We start from the raw sequence: 18,635 nt of genomic DNA on the forward strand, positions 1-18,635 counted from the left end.
TTTCTTTTCAATGTTAGCTCCTCTCCCCCATTTTTCTTTTCAATGTTAATTCCTCTCCCCCATCACCTACTTTATGAGTAGTAAGGTCATGTTAGAAAATACAGTCAAGCAAACGTAATAAAATTAAAATCAACCACAAACTCATCTCCCAGAGGAAGTTCCTGTTAATTCTTTGGAGAATATCCTCCCAGACTTTATATGCACACCACCCTCCCTCATATATACATATATGTATACACACACACAGAGTATATGTTTACACACACTGTGTGTGTGTGTGTGTGTGTGTGTATTCCCTGGCAGAAACGAGAGTCCTTTCTACATGACATTTTGTAACCTTATTTTTTCACTTTTGTGAGTCTATTTCCAAGGGAAAAACTATGAACCATAAAAATTAAAGGCTATTTCATTTTTACAAATATAACAATAGTTATGATTAATTTTTGAGTGCTAAGTGCCGTGAAATTTGCTAAACACTTGATCAATGTTGTCCCTTTTCTTTGTGACAACACGTTGAAGTGCAGATGACTGTGCCCATTTTAAAGATAAGATGACTGATACAGATGGAGATATGTTTTTTGCCTATGCTCTCTCAGGCATCAAGTAGCAAATACAGATGATGAGTCTAGGTTGGTAAGTCTCTTAATTTGTCCCTTTTACTTCTACTGAATTTTGCCCTTTGTATGTTTGAGGCTGAAATTTCAGCTCATATCATGATGTGGTCCCCAGCGCTGCCTTTTATATATGTTGGGTAGACATGATTTTTTTTCTTTTTTTTTTTTTTTTGAGATGGAGTCTTGCTCTCTCACCCAGGCTGGAGTGCAGTGGCGCGATCTCAGTTCACTGCAAGCTCTGCCTCCCGGGTTCACGCCATTCTTTTGCCTCCGCCTCCCGAGTAGCTGGGACTACAGGCGCCCGTCACCACGCTCAGCTAATGTTTTGTATTTTTAGTAGAGACGGGGTTTCACCGTGTTAGCTAGGACGGTCTCAGTCTCCTGACCTCGTGATCTGCCCGCCTCGGCCTCCCAAAGTGCTGGGATTACAGGCGTGAGCCACTGCGCCTGGCCAGGTAGACATGACTTCTAAGCAACAGAAACATTCTCAACATGCTGTTGTCTTATGATTGGGGACGCCACTTTGATCTTGAGTTCCAGGGCACTACTATGTTCCTGCACTGATGAAGAGTTCGGGGTCACATCTGCTTTGTTATGGGTTAGGAGATGTTAAAAGGGAAAGGGTGAATTGAACACAGGCCTGGATCCCTTGGAGCCAGCCCTTCATTCACACATTGATTGAAGGTTTTCTTGGTGTTTAGCATTGAAGAAGCAGCGATTAACAAGGTGAGCAAGACCCTTGCCCCCCTGGGGCCTGGCAGTTCTGAGTAAACAATTACAAAATGGTACATTCAACATTAAGCTAAAACATACAACAGGTACAGCCAATCAAATGTGGTTACCCTGAGCAAGGGTCAGTGTAGCTGGAACCTGAAGGATGAGGACCAGTTAGCCAAAGGAAAAGGGATTAAAGATAGTGTCCAGCAAAACAAGGAGTATAAATAAGGACCCAGAATCAGAGAGAATCAGGCCCCTTCTAGGAACTAAAACTAGCTCAGAATGGCTGGAGTTAAGGAGTTGGTGGAGTTGGTAGAGAGAGTGTAGAGACAGGATGACATAAGATGACAGAAATGGGCAGGAAGACTGTCCCACAGAACTTGGGAAACAGTTTAGACTTTATCCTGTAGACAGGAAGGATTTCAAGCAGGGGATGGACACAGATTCTTGTTTCCTCCCCGTGCCTGTAAATAAGGATCTTAGGCTCATACCAGCTTCTACTCACCAAACAAATTAAAGAGAGTATGTGTGCCTCTGAGGCCAGCTCCATCTCAGCACTAGCTCCAGAGTTTATAGAATCTCTTAGTGACTAAAACAGGGCTCAGGATAAGGAAATACCAGCCTTTCTGTTGTCCAGAAAGGGTCGGGACGCACCCAGAGGATTTCTAAACAAAGGCCAGCTGGTTTGAATTTGGTGTGCCGACCCCAAACCAGGTTGGGACCATGTGGCTTCTGGGTTCCTGATGACAGCTCTGCAGAGTGCTAATTAGCATGCATTGTCACTCCTGCCTGCCCCACCCTCCTGGCCTGGGCCAGAGCCTTTCCCATCCCAGGGGAAACAGGGCCCCAAAGGAATAGGCTGTGAGTTTCTGTCCTAGTTTGAGACCTGGGAGCAGGGCCTATGTTCACCTCTCTCAGCCATCAGGCACCATAGTTAGGGAGACCCATTTAGGATGCTGCTCTAGCAATGCTCCTACGTGGTTCCTCTTAGAGGCATGGTTGGAAAGGACAGGTTTTAAAAAGGTTTGCCAGAGGACAGGGAACACACCACACCCATAGTTATCATCTCTCCAAGCATGGAGGCTGCACTCAGCGTTCGACAAGAAAGAAAATATTTCACTTTTTCTTTAGTAGGCAAATCTTGGGCTCTACATAAAGGGTCTTGACACAGAGGACAAGCTAAGAGGGGTGCTACCATGTTGAAGGAGGGGGACACAGCTCAATAGCTCTGGACCTTTAGGATACAGGGATGAGCACTTTGCAGTGTCAAATAATTCTGTTTAGGCGCCTGTGCTCCTGGGCCCAGACAGCATCTTGTAGGAGTTCTTCTTGGTTGTCTGTATTCACATCTAATCCTCAAAGCCAGCAGTAAAGCTCCCTGACTTGGGTTTTCCAAAACAGTGGCAAGGGAAGAAAGATGAATTTAAGGAGAAGGGTAGGAGGGACAGGTCCTTAGCATAGAGAAGGAGTTGGGGGAAAACAACCATACATTTGGAAAAGGACAGGGCTGAGAAATCATCCCCACTTGGTCTTGCTTATCACAGCCAAGGTTCTGAAAGATTACAGAAAGCTGACTTCTGTCTCCAGAGTGACAGACCCATGGTCAACTGTATACCCGACACCTCTACAGGGATAACTAGCAGAATTCTCAGGCGGAACTCATCCAAAGCCAACTCCTGACTTCCCTTCCCAAATCCATTCCTCTCCCAGTTGGTCATTCCCATCTCAGAAAATGGCACCACTGCCCAGAGAGGCCAAAACATAATTATCCTCGATATCCATCCTTTCCTCACCCCACCCCATATGTAATCCACCAGCATGTTCTTCTGATCCTATCTCTAAGATAGATCTAAACTCACTTCCCAATCTCCACTGCTTCACTACTCCAAGATGCCATAATCTCTCACCCAGAGTCCACAAGAGTCTCCCCACAAATCCCTCTCCTCCTTGTCTAACCTCCTCATAGCCATCAGAGATTGTATAAAAGGTCGCAGCAGATCATCATCTTCCTGGTTGAAATCCTACAATAGCTTCTATTTAGAGTTAAAATAAAATCCAGATGTCTTACCCTGACCTCCAAGACCCTCCCTGAATTGGCTTCACCTACCTGGGTGACCTCATCCCTGCTGTCTCCCTCTTGCTCACTGTTCAGGCTTGCTGGCCTTCTTTCCCCGCCTCTCACATGCCAACCATGTTCCCCCGCTCAGGGCCTGTGCACTTGCTGCCCTCCGCCTGGGACACCCTTTATCCCATTTTCCATGTTTGGTTCCTTTTTGTCACTCAGGCATCAGCTCAGAGAGGCCCTCCCTGACATTCCTGTCTGAAGTCACTTCCTCTCCCTTCACCCTGCATCAGTTCCTTCAGAGGACTCATCCATCATTGGATTCTCACTTGCTTATTGTGTTCTCTCTAACTGGAATATCAGCTCCATGAAATGATTCAAAAATCCCCACCTTGTTGAGAGCAGTATTCCCAGAACAGGGAGGGCAGGTATGCAGGAGCCATTAGTAAGGCGGGAACATTCACTGAGGTCTTACTGGGATCCACCTTGCCTTTCTGCATGTGGGCCTCACGATGGCCCGATGCATATGCTCACCACGTAGGGGAAGAAACACAAACTCAGAGTCAGTAATCTGTCCTGGATGAATTCGAATCCAGGTTCATTTGATTCCAAAGCCTTTGCTCTGAACCACTGAAGACACTGCATCTTTCGCTGTTGGGAAGGGACAGGAGCGATGCTCCAAGCTCCTGCCCCAGGAGGGTAACTCTAATGGGCTATTTGTGTATTATAGCTGGGGAACTTTGAGGATGGGGATGGGGCAATATATGACCGTCCTCTGAGGTTTCGGCAGTGAGCGATAACAAAGTTCTACTCAAAGCCCAGTCTATAGTTCCAACTTATATTTCACTATGTAGACTAGGGATGCAGATGTATAAAAAGGTAAGAAAAGATAAAATTTTAAAAATAATATTAACAATAACAATGTATGCTGCAAAGCTTATGCATATTTGATTCCAACCCATTAACATTTAAAATCTTTCTGAGTCTTTTTTTTTTTTTTTTTTTAATGTCTTAGTATAAGTTTTAGTTAACAAATGATTGATAATAGGAAATCACTAAGGGCTGGAATCTGGCTGTAACCATAGACACTTCCCTTGTTTTCCCTCTGTATTCTCTCAGCTGGCCACTTTCCTTCCCTTTCCCTCTGTTTTTTTCCTGTTAAATTCTAGGTCTTGAATGTTTATTCTCTTTTTTAATGTGCTTTTTTGAACTTCATATATCATGTAAGAAAACAGAATCAGCAATCATTCGGTAATTACCAAGGAGCAATTAATGCTGAAATTAGCCACCTATTACAAATGGTCTGCTCATTTTTCTCTACAACATCAATTTATTTACCTTATTCCCTTGCAGAGCTCCTTCTGTGAACTCTGGGTTACAAATACTGCATGTGATAAACCATATGCAGTGCAGTGCTTTGTGTTTCTGAGATATTACCACCCTTCCTTGGGGATTTTTAGAGTCTTTTGCCTCAAAGCTGCCTGAGCATGAGAAGCTCCTGTGGTGAATCATTAAATACCCCACTTTGCAATGACCAGATCTGAGGGTACCAGGAGTCTGTCCTTGAAGGGCAGATCCTAGCTGTCTACCTCATATAGTGAGGTCCTCCTTCCATCTTTGGAGTGATGGGTGTAGCTTCCTTTGAGTCCTTTGAGTCTTTGAGTCTTTCTAAAGACTCTTTCCACCTTAAGCAAGGCAGGCTGAAAACCTGAGAGCCAGTACCAAAATTTCAGTCTCCAGAGGGTGCCGAGGTAAGAATAAGATTTAGGAGGGCAGTGAAGGTGATGCTCTGGCTTCCCTGGTTTGCATTCCCTATGAGCAATGGTGTTCCTGGAAGACGCTCCCAATACTGTGTTCTGTTTCATCTTCCTCCTCCTCCCTGTCAAGATCACACACTACTGAAAAAAAACACTTACTTCTATAGAAAAATGTATAATTTATAAACAGCTTCCTACCTCCCTGTCTTCTTTGACTTCACAAAAAACAAGCAAGAGGCCTGTTGAGTGCTGAGAGCAGAAGAGCCCATATTCATGATGTTGGAGAGAATGGACATCAAGGGCAAGGAGCCCAATGGCCTTGGTGGGAGAACTGCACTCCTGAGCAGAGCTCTCAAAATCAGCTTGAGCCTCAGAGCAAGGGACATATCTTTTCCTTTGTGACTATGACTACATTTTAATTTCTAACTCCAAGTTAAAAATAAAAGAGAAAGAAGAAAATAATCTAAAGGTACACTCTGGGGAAATAGGAATGCTGTCTCTTTCCTATAGCTCTGTGGCTGCACCCATCACACTTTGCCGTGGTTTCTCCTGGTCTCATCTTATCTACAGCCTTAACGTCCCCAACTCTGAAACATCAGGACCTGAACCATACCACTGTGCAAGCTGAAGCAGTGCCATTTCCAGCACATACAGGCGGGGCATAAATCCCAGCTCTGGCCTTTGTTAATTATGGCACATTGAAGTCCTTTCTCACCCTCTAGTTTTCTTTTCCTAGATTACCTCAAATGAAGAGAGATATGTTAAGAGTTCTCTATGAATCACAGCTTTCTCCTCTCCAAAGAGAAGCAGCCTCACATCTGGTGAAAAGTTCAGGCTGGGGCTTTGGATCACCTGGGCCTGAATCCTAGCTCTACCGCCTGCTGGCTGGTAATCTGGAACAAGATGCTAGTCTCGCTCAGCCTTAGTTTCCTTCTCTGTAGACAAAAATGATGATAACAGTACCTCAAGAGCCTTTGGAAGGATCAAAAGAGGTAATGCACAGATGTATTCTTTTCTATGCCTGGCACTTAGTGAGCAGCCCGCCATCCGTAGTTGCTGTTTTACAATAACAGCAAGCATCACCATCTTCATCGCCACTCAAAATCTCTGATTCTAAGGAATGTGTGCAATGAACTATGAAAAGGTTTTTAAATAGCTGCTGTTTGTACCTTCCTTCACCTGTCTTGAAATAGCAAAATGTTTTAATTGCCACTTTTCTCCTGCCCCTGCCTATGACCATTCCGGCCTCATAAATGTGAAGCTATCTTTTGGGGGACACTACATGTGGAAAGATACAATGAGGTTAAGAATCTTTTTATTGAAAAAAGATTGGGAGCTGGACCTTCCAGGAAGTGTCAAGCCACCAGTTCTCTTTCAAGTATGGAGAGAATGACCTTTAGCCCACAGAAAAGGGGTAAGCTAAGCAGACGACAACACATGTGGCATTTCCATTGGACCTGACGATGACTGATCGGTTGAGAACCCAAACATGGAGGCCCTTCTTTATTTGCACAGCTGGAAAACACTCCATTAACTGTGATTTTTGAAGGAGAATCAACCAGTGCTTATTTAAAATCTTGGCAGACTGAATGTTAGAGAAGGTCACCATGGCTTTGTGAAATATCTGGGCTAGTCAGTAGTCGGCCCTCTTTTCTGTGTTCCAGTTCACTTGTTTTTGAAATAGTGTGAACACAGAACTTTAAATTCCACCAGCCATTCTACAGTGGCAATGATTGTTTTAATGTATTTAAAATGGCTTGCTGCTTTGTCTCATTAGGGTTGGTTCCCTCAAGACAGGACCTACTTATGCATAAAATGAAATAAACTCACAAGCTCTAGGCATCCCTGGATTTTGCTGGTAGACTGGAGGAGGCAGAGAACTATTGCAAGAGGGGTACGAATGTCCCCAGACATTCATTTCCAGAGGAAAGTGTCTGAGATCTGCTGGCTAAGAACTGTCTCCATGGCTACCAGACTCCCAAGGAAGAAGTCCTGCACAGATAGCCTTGACCACTAACTCAGTAACAATGTGAGAGCCCTCATGATTCTTGCTCCCTCCCAGGGTCATTCTGTGGTCAGGCCCGGTGGGTTAGTTCTGCCTCCTTGGACTCTCCTTGGGTCTGCTCTGGTCCCTGAATGCTAATGCTTCATTTCACTGCAGAACTTGGCCGAGTCAGGGTGAAAATATGTAAGGGGGCCCTCTGGACCTCATGACACTTGAGATGAAAAATGTTATGCTGCCTCCATACTATAACAATCTGAGACTATAAACAATGATTTAATTAATGACCATAGAAGAATACTTGCTCACCGATGTTACGTGGTCCAAAACCCCTTAACTGACGCAACGTGAAGCCAATGTTTATATGGGCACAGATGACTGGAATATCACATTTTGATGGCATTGCTACTTTGAAGAGCGGCAAACAGTGACATTCCCAAGGCTCTTTACATAGAAGCAGAATGAGGAAGGTGAAACTATCGAGAGGGGCTAACTCTGGTAGCAAGGGAAATAACTGGATGTGGACAGGAAGGGAAGGAGAATTATCATGGAATCCACAGCCTGGCCAGCCAAGCAGCTACTATTACCTCCTTGGATTTTCTGCATTGCTGTACTCATAACTTATAAATCCTAAAGGCAATATTCTATAGCCGGGCCCTAAAATACTCCGAGTTGACTAAACTGTCTTCAAAAGGATGCCTCGAAGATTCTTATAAACAATGACTAAAACTAAATTATGGTGTAATATTAGTTGATTAAGACAAGACTTCAATTTGAGTAATTTTCATCAGCTGGACACAGACAGTGGTAAAAACAATAACCCATGACTAAATGCATACTAGCTGATGGAAGAATTGCAATCTGATGTGGCAAGAAATAACAGGAAATTTTTTTTTTAAATTTAAAAATGGAAAGAAACTTTTTTCAAGACCACAGAATAAAGGAAAAAATGGGAAAAGTATAGCTAACTCAAGGTTTTTAAATGTCAACAAAGTTCCAAAACTAATTTCAAGAAAGGCCTCTTCACTCAGAGGAACGCTGGGATCTACTCGGCCTCCATCTCCTCTGCCTGTGTTCTTCCTATAGCTCTCCCTGAAAGGAGGCCAAATGTATAACTCTGAGACAAGTAGAATTATTGACACCTTTTAGTGAAGCAAGCCAGACAATGAATGAAAACAATTGTAGAATGTGTTATTTTAGAGCTTCAAGGATATGTTAAAAACTTCCATGCAGCCCTTCCTTTTTCAGATGAGGAAATTGAGCCTTGCTTAAAAGACTGTTCAAATAAAAGCAGATAATTAAAGAAAATGCCAAGCAAAGGGAAAGATGGGTGGAGGTTTAAGAGCCTGCCTGTTCACCTATTCTTAGAGAACTTTCCCACACTCCCATCCACAGTGCTGAGTCCCCCAGAGCACTTATTTCTCCATGGGCTTCCTCTGCCCACACCCAATTCAGCAGGGAGAAAGAACTGGCCCAAGCTGGGTACCATAATCTCTTCACGGGGGGGAGAGGGTGAGGGAGGACATGAAATTAGACTTTAGATTTGCTAGTCAGCCTCGAATGGAAAAGATATACATTCTGCTTTCTTATATTGTGCCTTGCCCACAGTATTGTTGTGTGGATGGATGGGCATGCATGGTACGGGGTGGCCATTCCTGGCTATATGCATGCCATAGTAGGGAAGGTCTACCTAGAGAGAAGTAAGAATGCCATGGACATGTCAGAAGAAACTGAGAAGGAATAGAAAAACAAAAACATGTCTTCCTTCTCCCTTGTGAGACCCAAGCTTCCCTTCCCACCAGGGTTCTGAGTCACTCCCCTCTCTCTCCAAAACGCCTTTTTAAATTTCAGGGAACAACTTTGGTGGCTTGCACCTAAAACAACTTTGTCTTAGGTCATGAAAACTGGAGCGAAGACCCACAAAGCCTTCACTCAGTCCTCTTTTCTCCACTAAAGTCCAAACACTGGAGCTTTTATGAAGGATGGCTTGGGAGACCCACTGAAAGCAGACTGCTGAAATCTGTCAGTCCCAATCTACTGTGCAACAGGACCTACCTTCCTTTATTAGGATTTAGAGTCGACTTACCTATTTTTTCAGACATCAAAGGAGCACACACTGTGGTACGAGGTTGGGCTCTGTCAGAGCACTCAAGATGAAATCAGAGTCAAAGGCTGCTCTCGTGGAGCTTGTAGCCTCAGAAGGGAGGCAAACAGGACCCAGAGATCAACATAACATGAGAGAATAACTCAGGGCACTTACATACCAGAGACCAAGCTACCAACTTTATTTATATGGCATCATGTCATGCCCACAACATGCTTGAGGGGAAGGTATTGTCACCACCTCTGCTCTGTAGATGACATGACTCAGACCTACCCAGATAGGTTTGGTAACTTGCCCATAGTTGGTGGAGAGTGATTGCTCAATTTGGATACAAGGAGTCTGGACTCTCCCACCTATTAACTTGCTATGCTTTGCCTTCTTGGCTGCGTATAAAATGAAAAGAAGGCCTTCACAGACTGGGCAGCCCTATTACTGACTTTCCAGTGCTGTCCCCAAACTATTTGTTTCTGACATGCAACAGGGGATTGGTAATCAATTAACCTTATGAATATAAAAAAGCTAATGATTACTGAGCACCTCTTATGTCCTAGTATTGAACGAGGCACTTAATATGCACCATTTCATTAATAAGAATCAAAGGAAGAACTGGATACAAACTTTCAGTTAGACAGAAGGAATGAGTTCAAGAGATATATAGTATAACATAGTGACCATAGTTAATAACGATGTGTTATACACTTGAAAATTGCTAAGAGAATAGATTTTAGGTATTCTCATCACAAATAAATTATAAAGATGTAAGGCAATACATATGTTAATTAGCTTGATGTAGTCATTACACAATGTACTTATACTTCAAAACATCATGTTGTATGCCGTAAATATAAATAATTTTGTTAGTTAAAAAAATTAAAGGAAGAATTATTATTACCGTTACCATTTTGAGTATTTGAACATTGAGGCAAGTTAAAGTTGACCAACTTAATTAGTAATATAGGTAAAGTTATGCTATAAGAACATATCAAACTAAAAATCTCAGTGGCTCAACACAAAAGTTTATTTGTTATGAACACTATTTATAATCCAGTGTGGGTTGGCAGAGGCAAGGGACAGTGAAAGTCATCTGCTCCATGTGTTCACTCAGGGACCCAGGCTAATGAAGGCTGCTGTATCTCATGACTGTTCTGTCTGGACCATGTACCTTCAGAGTTCACTAGAACAGAAGAGAGTACCAACACCACCACACTAGCTCTCAAATGCTTTAGCCCAGAAATGACTCAGGTTGATTTCACTCACGCCCTATTGGCCAGAACCAGTCTCGAAGTCCCCACCTATATGCAAGAAGGCTGCGAATGATGAGAGAGCATATGGATATTTGATGCACAGTAAATGTCTCTGCCATAGTAATTCGCCCAAGGCTACTCAGCTACTAATCAGAAGAATGGAAAGACTTAACCACTCCACTTGACTATGTCCTCAAAATTTGGCGCTGGGCGTAGTGGTTCATGCCTGTAATGAGGCCACTTTGGCGGGCAGATCACTTGAGCTCCAGAGTTTGAGACCAGCTTGGCTAACATGGCAAAACCCCGTCTCTACTAAAAATACAAAAATTAACTGGGCATTGTGGGGCACACCTGTAATCCCAGCTACTTAGGAGGCTGAGGCACAAGAAACACTTGAACTCGGGGGGCAGAGTCTGAAGTGAGCTGAGATCGTGTTACTGCACTCCAGCCTGGGCAACAGAGCAAGACTCTGTCCACAAAAAAATAAAAAACAAAAAAACCCCATAATTTGGAAGAAACCATTTCAAGTCTATCAGTAATCACTTAGATACACCCAGACTTTACCTTAGAATTATTAGAACTCTCTACTTTCTCATGAATATTCCTAATTCTGCAAAAGTAGGTGGAAGTTATTCAGAGCCAAGCACGTTGGGAAGACCCACCTTTGTTGGCACAGGCCATCCACTTTAGATTGTCTGCAAATGCAGCCTCTCGTCCAATGAGGTATGTGAAGATGCGAACCTGAAAGGAAGACAAATGCATGGCTGAGTGGCATTCACTTTTTGCCATCCGCAGATCACATGCATGGCTCACACACATGTGGCTTACCTCTTTAATGCTCCATGCTTCCCATCTGCAGGAACATATTTAAGACATCTGAAGTATAGTCAGCTAAAAATGTATTCAAAACAGGGGTCTTTGATCTTTTAAACCATATGGCACTGGTGGTGGCTGTTTTTCGGTGTGCAAGTCATGACAGAGAAGAATAACTGGGAATGGGAGACTGGCAGCCTCATGGGCCTGGGCTTGCTTCACACATATGGACAAGTATCATCTAAGTCTGGACCAAATCCCTAACCATTTTCCCCATTCACACAGGAAATGCAGAGTGTGCTCTTCTTGGGAATAAAAACGCCCCTGAAAGACCCTCAACATTTCCCTCCAATGGTGAGGACAGGCTGCAGACACTCTCTTACCATCTGTGGTGTCTGGCATGATATTAGAAGATAATTAACTGAGATGAGAGACACAGCCTGTGGCCAGGAGACCTATGGGGAATATTTCTAGTCTTCCTAAGCTTTTGGTTCCTGAAGAGCAAAGAACATATGTAAAAACCTGGCTTTCTTATTTTCTATTGGTTTCTCAACCCTCTCTTACGAGGTCAGAACTCTTTGAAACAAAGCATGACCTACCTGCCAGATGGTATTTAAGGTTAAATGGAAAAAATATAAGGAATGAAAAGGTTAAAATCCTTTAATTCAATTTAAAATGGTATGTGGGTCAACACTACACAGTCCAAACAAAATCCTTCTGATGGGCCATGTGCAGCCTGTGGCCACCTCTTTGTGACTGAGGTCAATGAAGACATGGCATTAGATGAATGACACTCATCAGGTGGTATCAAAGGCTTTACCAGGTGATGTCCTTCCAGCTCCTCTAGTCTGGTGGGTCAAGTGCTCCTACTGCTCCTCCCCAGCCTTTGCTACAATTGTGGTTAGCTAGTATTTTGTGTAGCTGGTCTGTGAAGTCAATTTGCTTGCTAGGGTATCCACTTGACGAGGGAAGGAAGGGATGTCTCCTTTACCTGGCTGGGCCCTGATGGAGCACTGCACTTGGAACATTGATACTCAATACATGGAGACATAAAAAGATATAAATGCTTACAGTGGATTGTAAAAATGAATATTCTGTTTTAATTATGCATATCCTCAAATCTGGGCAATATAACTTGAAGGCTAGTTGTGAAGTAATGGTTTCTTCCCAACTTAAAGAGATATGTAAATGCACGTTATTATTAGGGAATGTCAGTCTGTGCTCTTCTGTGCTTGGTAAGGCCATGACTTTATTTATCATAGCTCCTGCAAGGGGGCTTTCCGGGTGGATGGGCAGGCAAACAGACCTCTCTCCAGTCCTCTGGCTCTTCTCCACACCACTCCCATCAGAGTCACATTTGGGAGTGAGGATATGGTTGTTTTGTTTTGTTTTTTTAAATTGGGAGATTCTGGCTTCTCTTGGGGTGAACAGAAAGCAAAGATCCAGTTGGGCACAGTGGCTCACACCTGTAATCCCAGTACTTTGGGAGGCTGAGGTGGGCAGATCATGAGGTCAGGAGATTGAGACCATCTAGCCAACAAGGTGAAACCCCATCTCTACTAAAAATACAAAAAAATTAGCTGTGCATGGTGGCATGCATCTGTGGTCCCAGCTACGCAGGAGGCTGAGGCAGGAGAATTGCTTGAACCCGGAGGCAGAGGTTGCAGTGAGCCGAGTTTGCGCCACTGCACTCCAGACTGGTGATAGAGTGAGGCCCCATCTCAAAAAAAAAAAAAAAAAAAAAAAAGCAAAGATCCAGCCTCATATTGCCAAAAGTGATTACCAGTGACCCTGCTTCATATAGCTGCACCCTCTGTTCACTTTCTATGCCTGTCTACTGTCAGCACTTAACTGAGAATCTCTGATTGAGAGGAGAAACTGAGGCCCAGTTAAGTACAGTGTTTTGCTTAATTTCATCAAAGTTTCATCTCATGAGAGAGGACTTCTAAGACCTCAGGATAGCACTGGTATCTGTTTTCAACCTTTGGGAGATGCTGGTTTGGTCAATACAGAAGATCCCAACCAGCTCCAAGGCCCAGAGCCAGCACACACAGAATCCAGGACGAACTGGAATCAAGTCTCTTGAGACCAGACCCATGCTTTCTCATAAATCTTTGTCTTTAATTTCAAATTTAAGCTCTTTAAAGGGGAAACACTAGACCAATAAAAACTTGTATCCCCACTGGCTCCTTGGCAAGCAAGAAAGCATAAGAGATGCCTCTGTGGAAATGAAGCAACGAGTCTATCTTTATAAACAAAGACCCAATACAGAACAACCCATATTTTTGAGCAAAGGTGTGTAAGTATCAGCCTCCTCTGCTGTCTAGATAAAGAACCTTCATATAAACTGAGTTCTCTTGGAGACATAGTTAAAACTCCAGAACAATACTGTGAATCACTAGCAAAACTTCTATAACTCCTCATTTAAAAGACGGCATCCTATTTGGAAAACCAGTAGGATCGTGCCAAACTTCAGATCAGACATGGCTGCTTAAGAATAATTGTGCTAACAATAACCACAATAATGAAAACCATCACCACGTCCCCTACCTCACCAGCACAGTCCTACCACGACCACCACCACCACGGTGGCTACTACAATCAGCACCATCCCCTGGGTCAGGTAATGTGCTGAGGGGTTTATGGGTATTATATTTGTTTTGTTGGTTTATATGTTGTTTTATTGCTTATGAAAGAAAATCAGAACAATGTTCAATATTTCCATTGATTTGTAGTCCTTGGCTCCCAGTACACTGACCTCCTTATCTGAGCAGAAATGGCATGAAAATGACTTGTTGCATGCCTGCCTACAAAATAAACAAAATCAAAGGATGCTGGGTTCACACCCTACATCTCTCATAATAATGCCTTTCAACTGACCACAGAAGAAAAGAGATTTTACTTTAAAGTAGTTTAAAGTAGGAAATATTTTGGAGAGAAATTTAATAATAGCATTTTATATTTGTGTTTTTTTTTTACATAGTAATTCCACCCCTAAGCATTTATCTTATAGCTGGAAAAACAAATAAAATGCTTACAGGGACTAAGAGACAACAAAAATGACAGAAGTTGTAGAAGAGTACATATTTTCTGGAAGCCCTAGAATTCAGATTCAGACATTTTCAAAAATACACAATTAAGAGTACATGGATGTTCACCTTCATTACTTGTAAAGGTCAAAAACTGTTAAATTCTAAGTCTTTCTTGATAGCTGACTGGCTAAAAGTTCATAGTACATTCGTGTAGTGGGCTATCCAGCAGCTATGTCCTCATCCATGATGCACTGGTAAAAGTGAAAAGCAAGTTGTGCATTTTGTGTAGCACAAAATTCTATTTTTTTCTAAAAGCAGCCTCACACTTTTTATTTCATAAATTTTATTCCATTTTACAAATAAACTAGCATTGCTTTAATAATTAAAGATCATTTTAAGTGAAAAGAAAGTAATGACATTGCTATTTCCTGAACAATTCTGTTAGGACACAGGAAGAATAAACGTTGCAGTGAAAATCAAACACAAAAAAGAGATGACATGTGGAAATTACGTCCTAGCCTTGCATATTCCAGTTAGTGCTGCCTTATGCTACTGCTCATTTAACTGAGTGCAAAACCTCTGTGAACAACAGTCAAATCGCTCCCAATTTCCATCGTTAACAGATTCTATATCCTAATGGATCTTATTTCCAACAACTGGAGTTTCTTCCCTAGGAAGCACCACATAACAAACTTTCAGTGGTCTGCCCTGAGCCCAGCTACTTTTCTGATGCAGTGAGTGTGAAGCAGACCCAGATCTGGGGTGGTCCTGAAGGCCAGGTACACAGCACAGACAATCATGGGAAGGTGCTGTGGCATAGTTCTGGCCTACACCAGATCTCCCTGGAAAGCCAGGCTTTCATGCTCATCATCTGCAGGCATGGAGCGCACCACTTTCATTAATGCAGCTCAAAGGCAGGGGTAAAAAGAAGTCTGCATCAGCCTATTCGCTCATTTTGATCTCCCACTTAAGTTTGGATGGTCTTTAAATGTTCTACGAACCCAATTAAGCTTAATAAAACGTTAAGATGTAGACTTTCAAAGTTCAAAGTCACTTACTTTAATCTACTTAATATAAAATTTCCCCAATGGAACAAACAAAAAACTCATCCAGATTTTTCAAAAAAGCAATTATGCTTTTTACTCACATAGATGCAATCCCCATCAGAAACTGAGAGGGGTACCCTTCTTCTTAACCTTTGCGGAAGATATAGTGACTTTGTAAAGATAATGAATCAAATTTTCTCCTTTCTGCAGCCATTAAAATTAGGGGAGGGAAGTGGCTACCAGGAGAGTTATATGGGGCAATTGCACACACAGAAAATAGGCTGCTGCTGCCTGCAGATCTCCCTTCAATAATGAAGAAAGCCTTGTGCTTCTGAGAGAGTCCAAGAGTAGCAGTTTGTCATCTATCACGTGTAACTCATGAGTGCCTACCATGTGCCAGGGACCATTCTTGGTCCTGGATAAACTACCATGGATAAACAAAACTAACTCTGCCCTCAGAGACTTCACATTTTCTTGGGAGGGAAACATAACAAATGGTAAATTCATATAGAATGTTTATGTATTTGTTGGATTAAATGCTGATAAAGAAAATAATGCAAAGTAAGGTGATGGAGAGTGATGGGGGCTGCATTTTTAGAAAAGGAAGACAGGAAGGTCTTCCTGATAAGATGATATTTGATCAGAGATCTAGACAAAATGGAGTGGGGGAGAAGGAATAAGCCACATAGCTAATGGGAAAGAGCATTCCAGGTGAAGGGAACAAAAGGTACAAGGTCGCTGTGACAGGGAAGCTCCAGGGATATTGAAGGGGCTTGTGTTAATGGAATATAGTCACCTAGCAGAGGTTGCAGGAAATTAACTTGGAGATACAATGGGTGCCACATCACATGGACCCTTGCGAGTCACTTTTTCTTTTTTTTCAGGAGGGACTGAGTGGAAGTCTGACATGAGCTGATACATAATGTAAAAGGATCATTCTGGCTGCAGGGTAGAGCATAGGCCATGAACAGGTTCATGAACATGAACTCAACCTGACTGCCCATTCCATTATCCTATGATAATCGTATAATTCTGAATGCCCATGTCCCATCCATAGCCATAGAGAGTAAGGGTAGAAACAGAGGTAGTAAGTAGGAGGCCAATGCAATGTTCCAGGTGAGAGATGACAGTGGCTCTGGCCAGGGCAGTGAGAGTCCTCAAACTTCACAAGGCATCAGTATCACCAGGGGCCTTGAATCACATGTCGAAGGTGGAGTCCTAGCACCCACCCTCCTGAGGTTCAGAATGAAGTAGGCCCAGGGATATACATTTTTTAAAATGCCCATGGTGGATCTGACACAGGTGGGCTAAGGCCAACACTTTAAAAAAATGCCACCAAGCAGATGAGGTCTAAGTGAGACCAAACATTAAGAAATCACTGGAGCCATTTCCAGGAAAGCTATTCCTACAGTTTACTAAGGATTGAGGCAAAACTTGAAGGAGTTTACAATCCAGTGGGTGGTTAAAAAAATAGAGAAGCTGGATCAAAATGACATTTTTTAAAAAGCTTGTGTCAACCGAAGAAGGCAGGATCATGAGATATCAGCTGGACTTGGCAGGCAGGATTAGCTAACTACACTTTCCTCCTTCCCCAAGAAAGGGCAGATTTGTAGCCTGTTGTCTGTAACTGCTGAGCTGGGTCTTCACAATCTTTGGAATTACAATAATTCCACTCTTGCTCCCAGAGGCAGAGGAAAGGAAGGTTTGGAGACCGAGCACTTATGAGCCTCAAAAAACAGGCTATACTTTTATAGAAAAAAGAAGGTAATCTTTTATTTTAAAAAACATTTAACTACAAATCCATTCCTTCTACCTTTAAAAGCAAGCAATTTATATGAATTATTTATGTCAATGTCATTTGCTATCAAATCTGTTCATTACCTATGGATTCCCACATTCATGGGTTCTAAATTTTAATTTAGCTAAGTGGCAGCCTCCGTATTAGGCATGCCTTCCTGTCTTCTCTGCCTTCCTGTCATCTTCCTGTCCTCTCACCTGCTCATGTCCTTTTGGACTCACTGCCCAACTCAGTTATTCCCTAAAATACTTCCAGGATTTCTCAAAATGATGAATGACTTCGCTTTAGAAAGGGGTCTCCTTTATGTTTTAAAGTCAATTTGCAGCTCATGAATATGTTCTTAATCTATATCTTCACAAAAGATATTACTAATGAACTTTCATAGTTATTTGCTCATTTCTGTGATTTCTGGTACAGAGAAGCATTTCTGAATAAAATCTTTAATCTTTAAGAAGAAGATAAGGGTTGGAACCTGATTACTCACATAAATGCTTCATAAATCATTGCCAATATTTATCTTCATGAAAATTCTACAAGAGTAGAGATGGGCTCAGAGAAGGCTGACTCCAAAGGAAACAGTTATATTGAGCAGGCTGCTTTAATCTAGAAGCCATCATGCTCATAATAAAAAAAGAAACATCGTTATCCAGAGGGAAGAGAAAGGCAACCATGGTAACGCTACCCTGAACAAGCAATAAAATGGGATAAATTGAATTAAATTACAAAAGTAATAAAATTTCAACAAACGAATATCATAGATCATTATGAAAAATGGACTGTCACCTTGGGGATGCTCTAAGAGTCTATACAATCTCCTTTTTCCCAAGCACGAGTGCCTGATACCTCATGTGTGGGGAAAAAAAATTCCAATTCAGAAAAAAATATTGTTATTTGTAATCTTCTGGCCAAAGGGATAAAAGTCTAGTTTTATGGTCATGTGTTTTGTCAAGGTGAAGGAGACAGGTGTTTCTTGGCCACCCAGAGACTATGACCTGGAGTTGGTACAACGGAACACAAGAGATTACACACGGCTCAATGGAGCAGTAAGAAGTCAGGCTGCAAACATCCTCAAAGGTGTGTGATGCAATTTATTAGACTGTCCAGCTTCACTGAATTCATTCAGGGGACAGAGCCAGTATATTAACCATGTCTTTGGATTTTCTGTACTATTATTGCTCTGATGTCTGAGGCCTTATAACCTTGGAGGGACTGCCCCTCCTAGGGTTAGCTAATTCTTGGAGATAGTAAGCAACTGGCCTGCAAGTGCATTTCTGATACACAAACCAACCAATCCACAGCCCACACCTCCAGTCACCTACCTCCATCAGGCTCTCACAGTCGAGGTCATACCACCTGCCCTAATCACCCCAGGACCAGGTAGCAGACAACTAGGGGCAGTCCCTCTACCCCAGTGCCCACTGAGACAATTGACTACCCAATGCTAAG

The 18,635-nt window shown here is 42.5% G+C and overlaps 1 protein-coding gene across 2 annotated transcripts in view; it reads right to left on the reverse strand.

Annotated features, from left to right (window-relative positions):
• Positions 1-18,635, reverse strand: part of CACNA2D3 (calcium voltage-gated channel auxiliary subunit alpha2delta 3) — a 930,450-nt gene that overhangs the window by 300,302 nt on the left and 611,513 nt on the right. For both annotated transcript variants that reach the window (XM_025377234.1, XM_025377233.1), the window contains exon 12: positions 11,163-11,241. In XM_025377234.1, coding sequence (XP_025233019.1) covers positions 11,163-11,241 — 79 coding nt within the window. The remainder of the gene's footprint in view (positions 1-11,162; positions 11,242-18,635) is intronic.

Source organism: Theropithecus gelada, chromosome 2 (genome assembly GCF_003255815.1).
Source record: "Theropithecus gelada isolate Dixy chromosome 2, Tgel_1.0, whole genome shotgun sequence".
Lineage (NCBI taxonomy): Eukaryota > Metazoa > Chordata > Mammalia > Primates > Cercopithecidae > Theropithecus > Theropithecus gelada.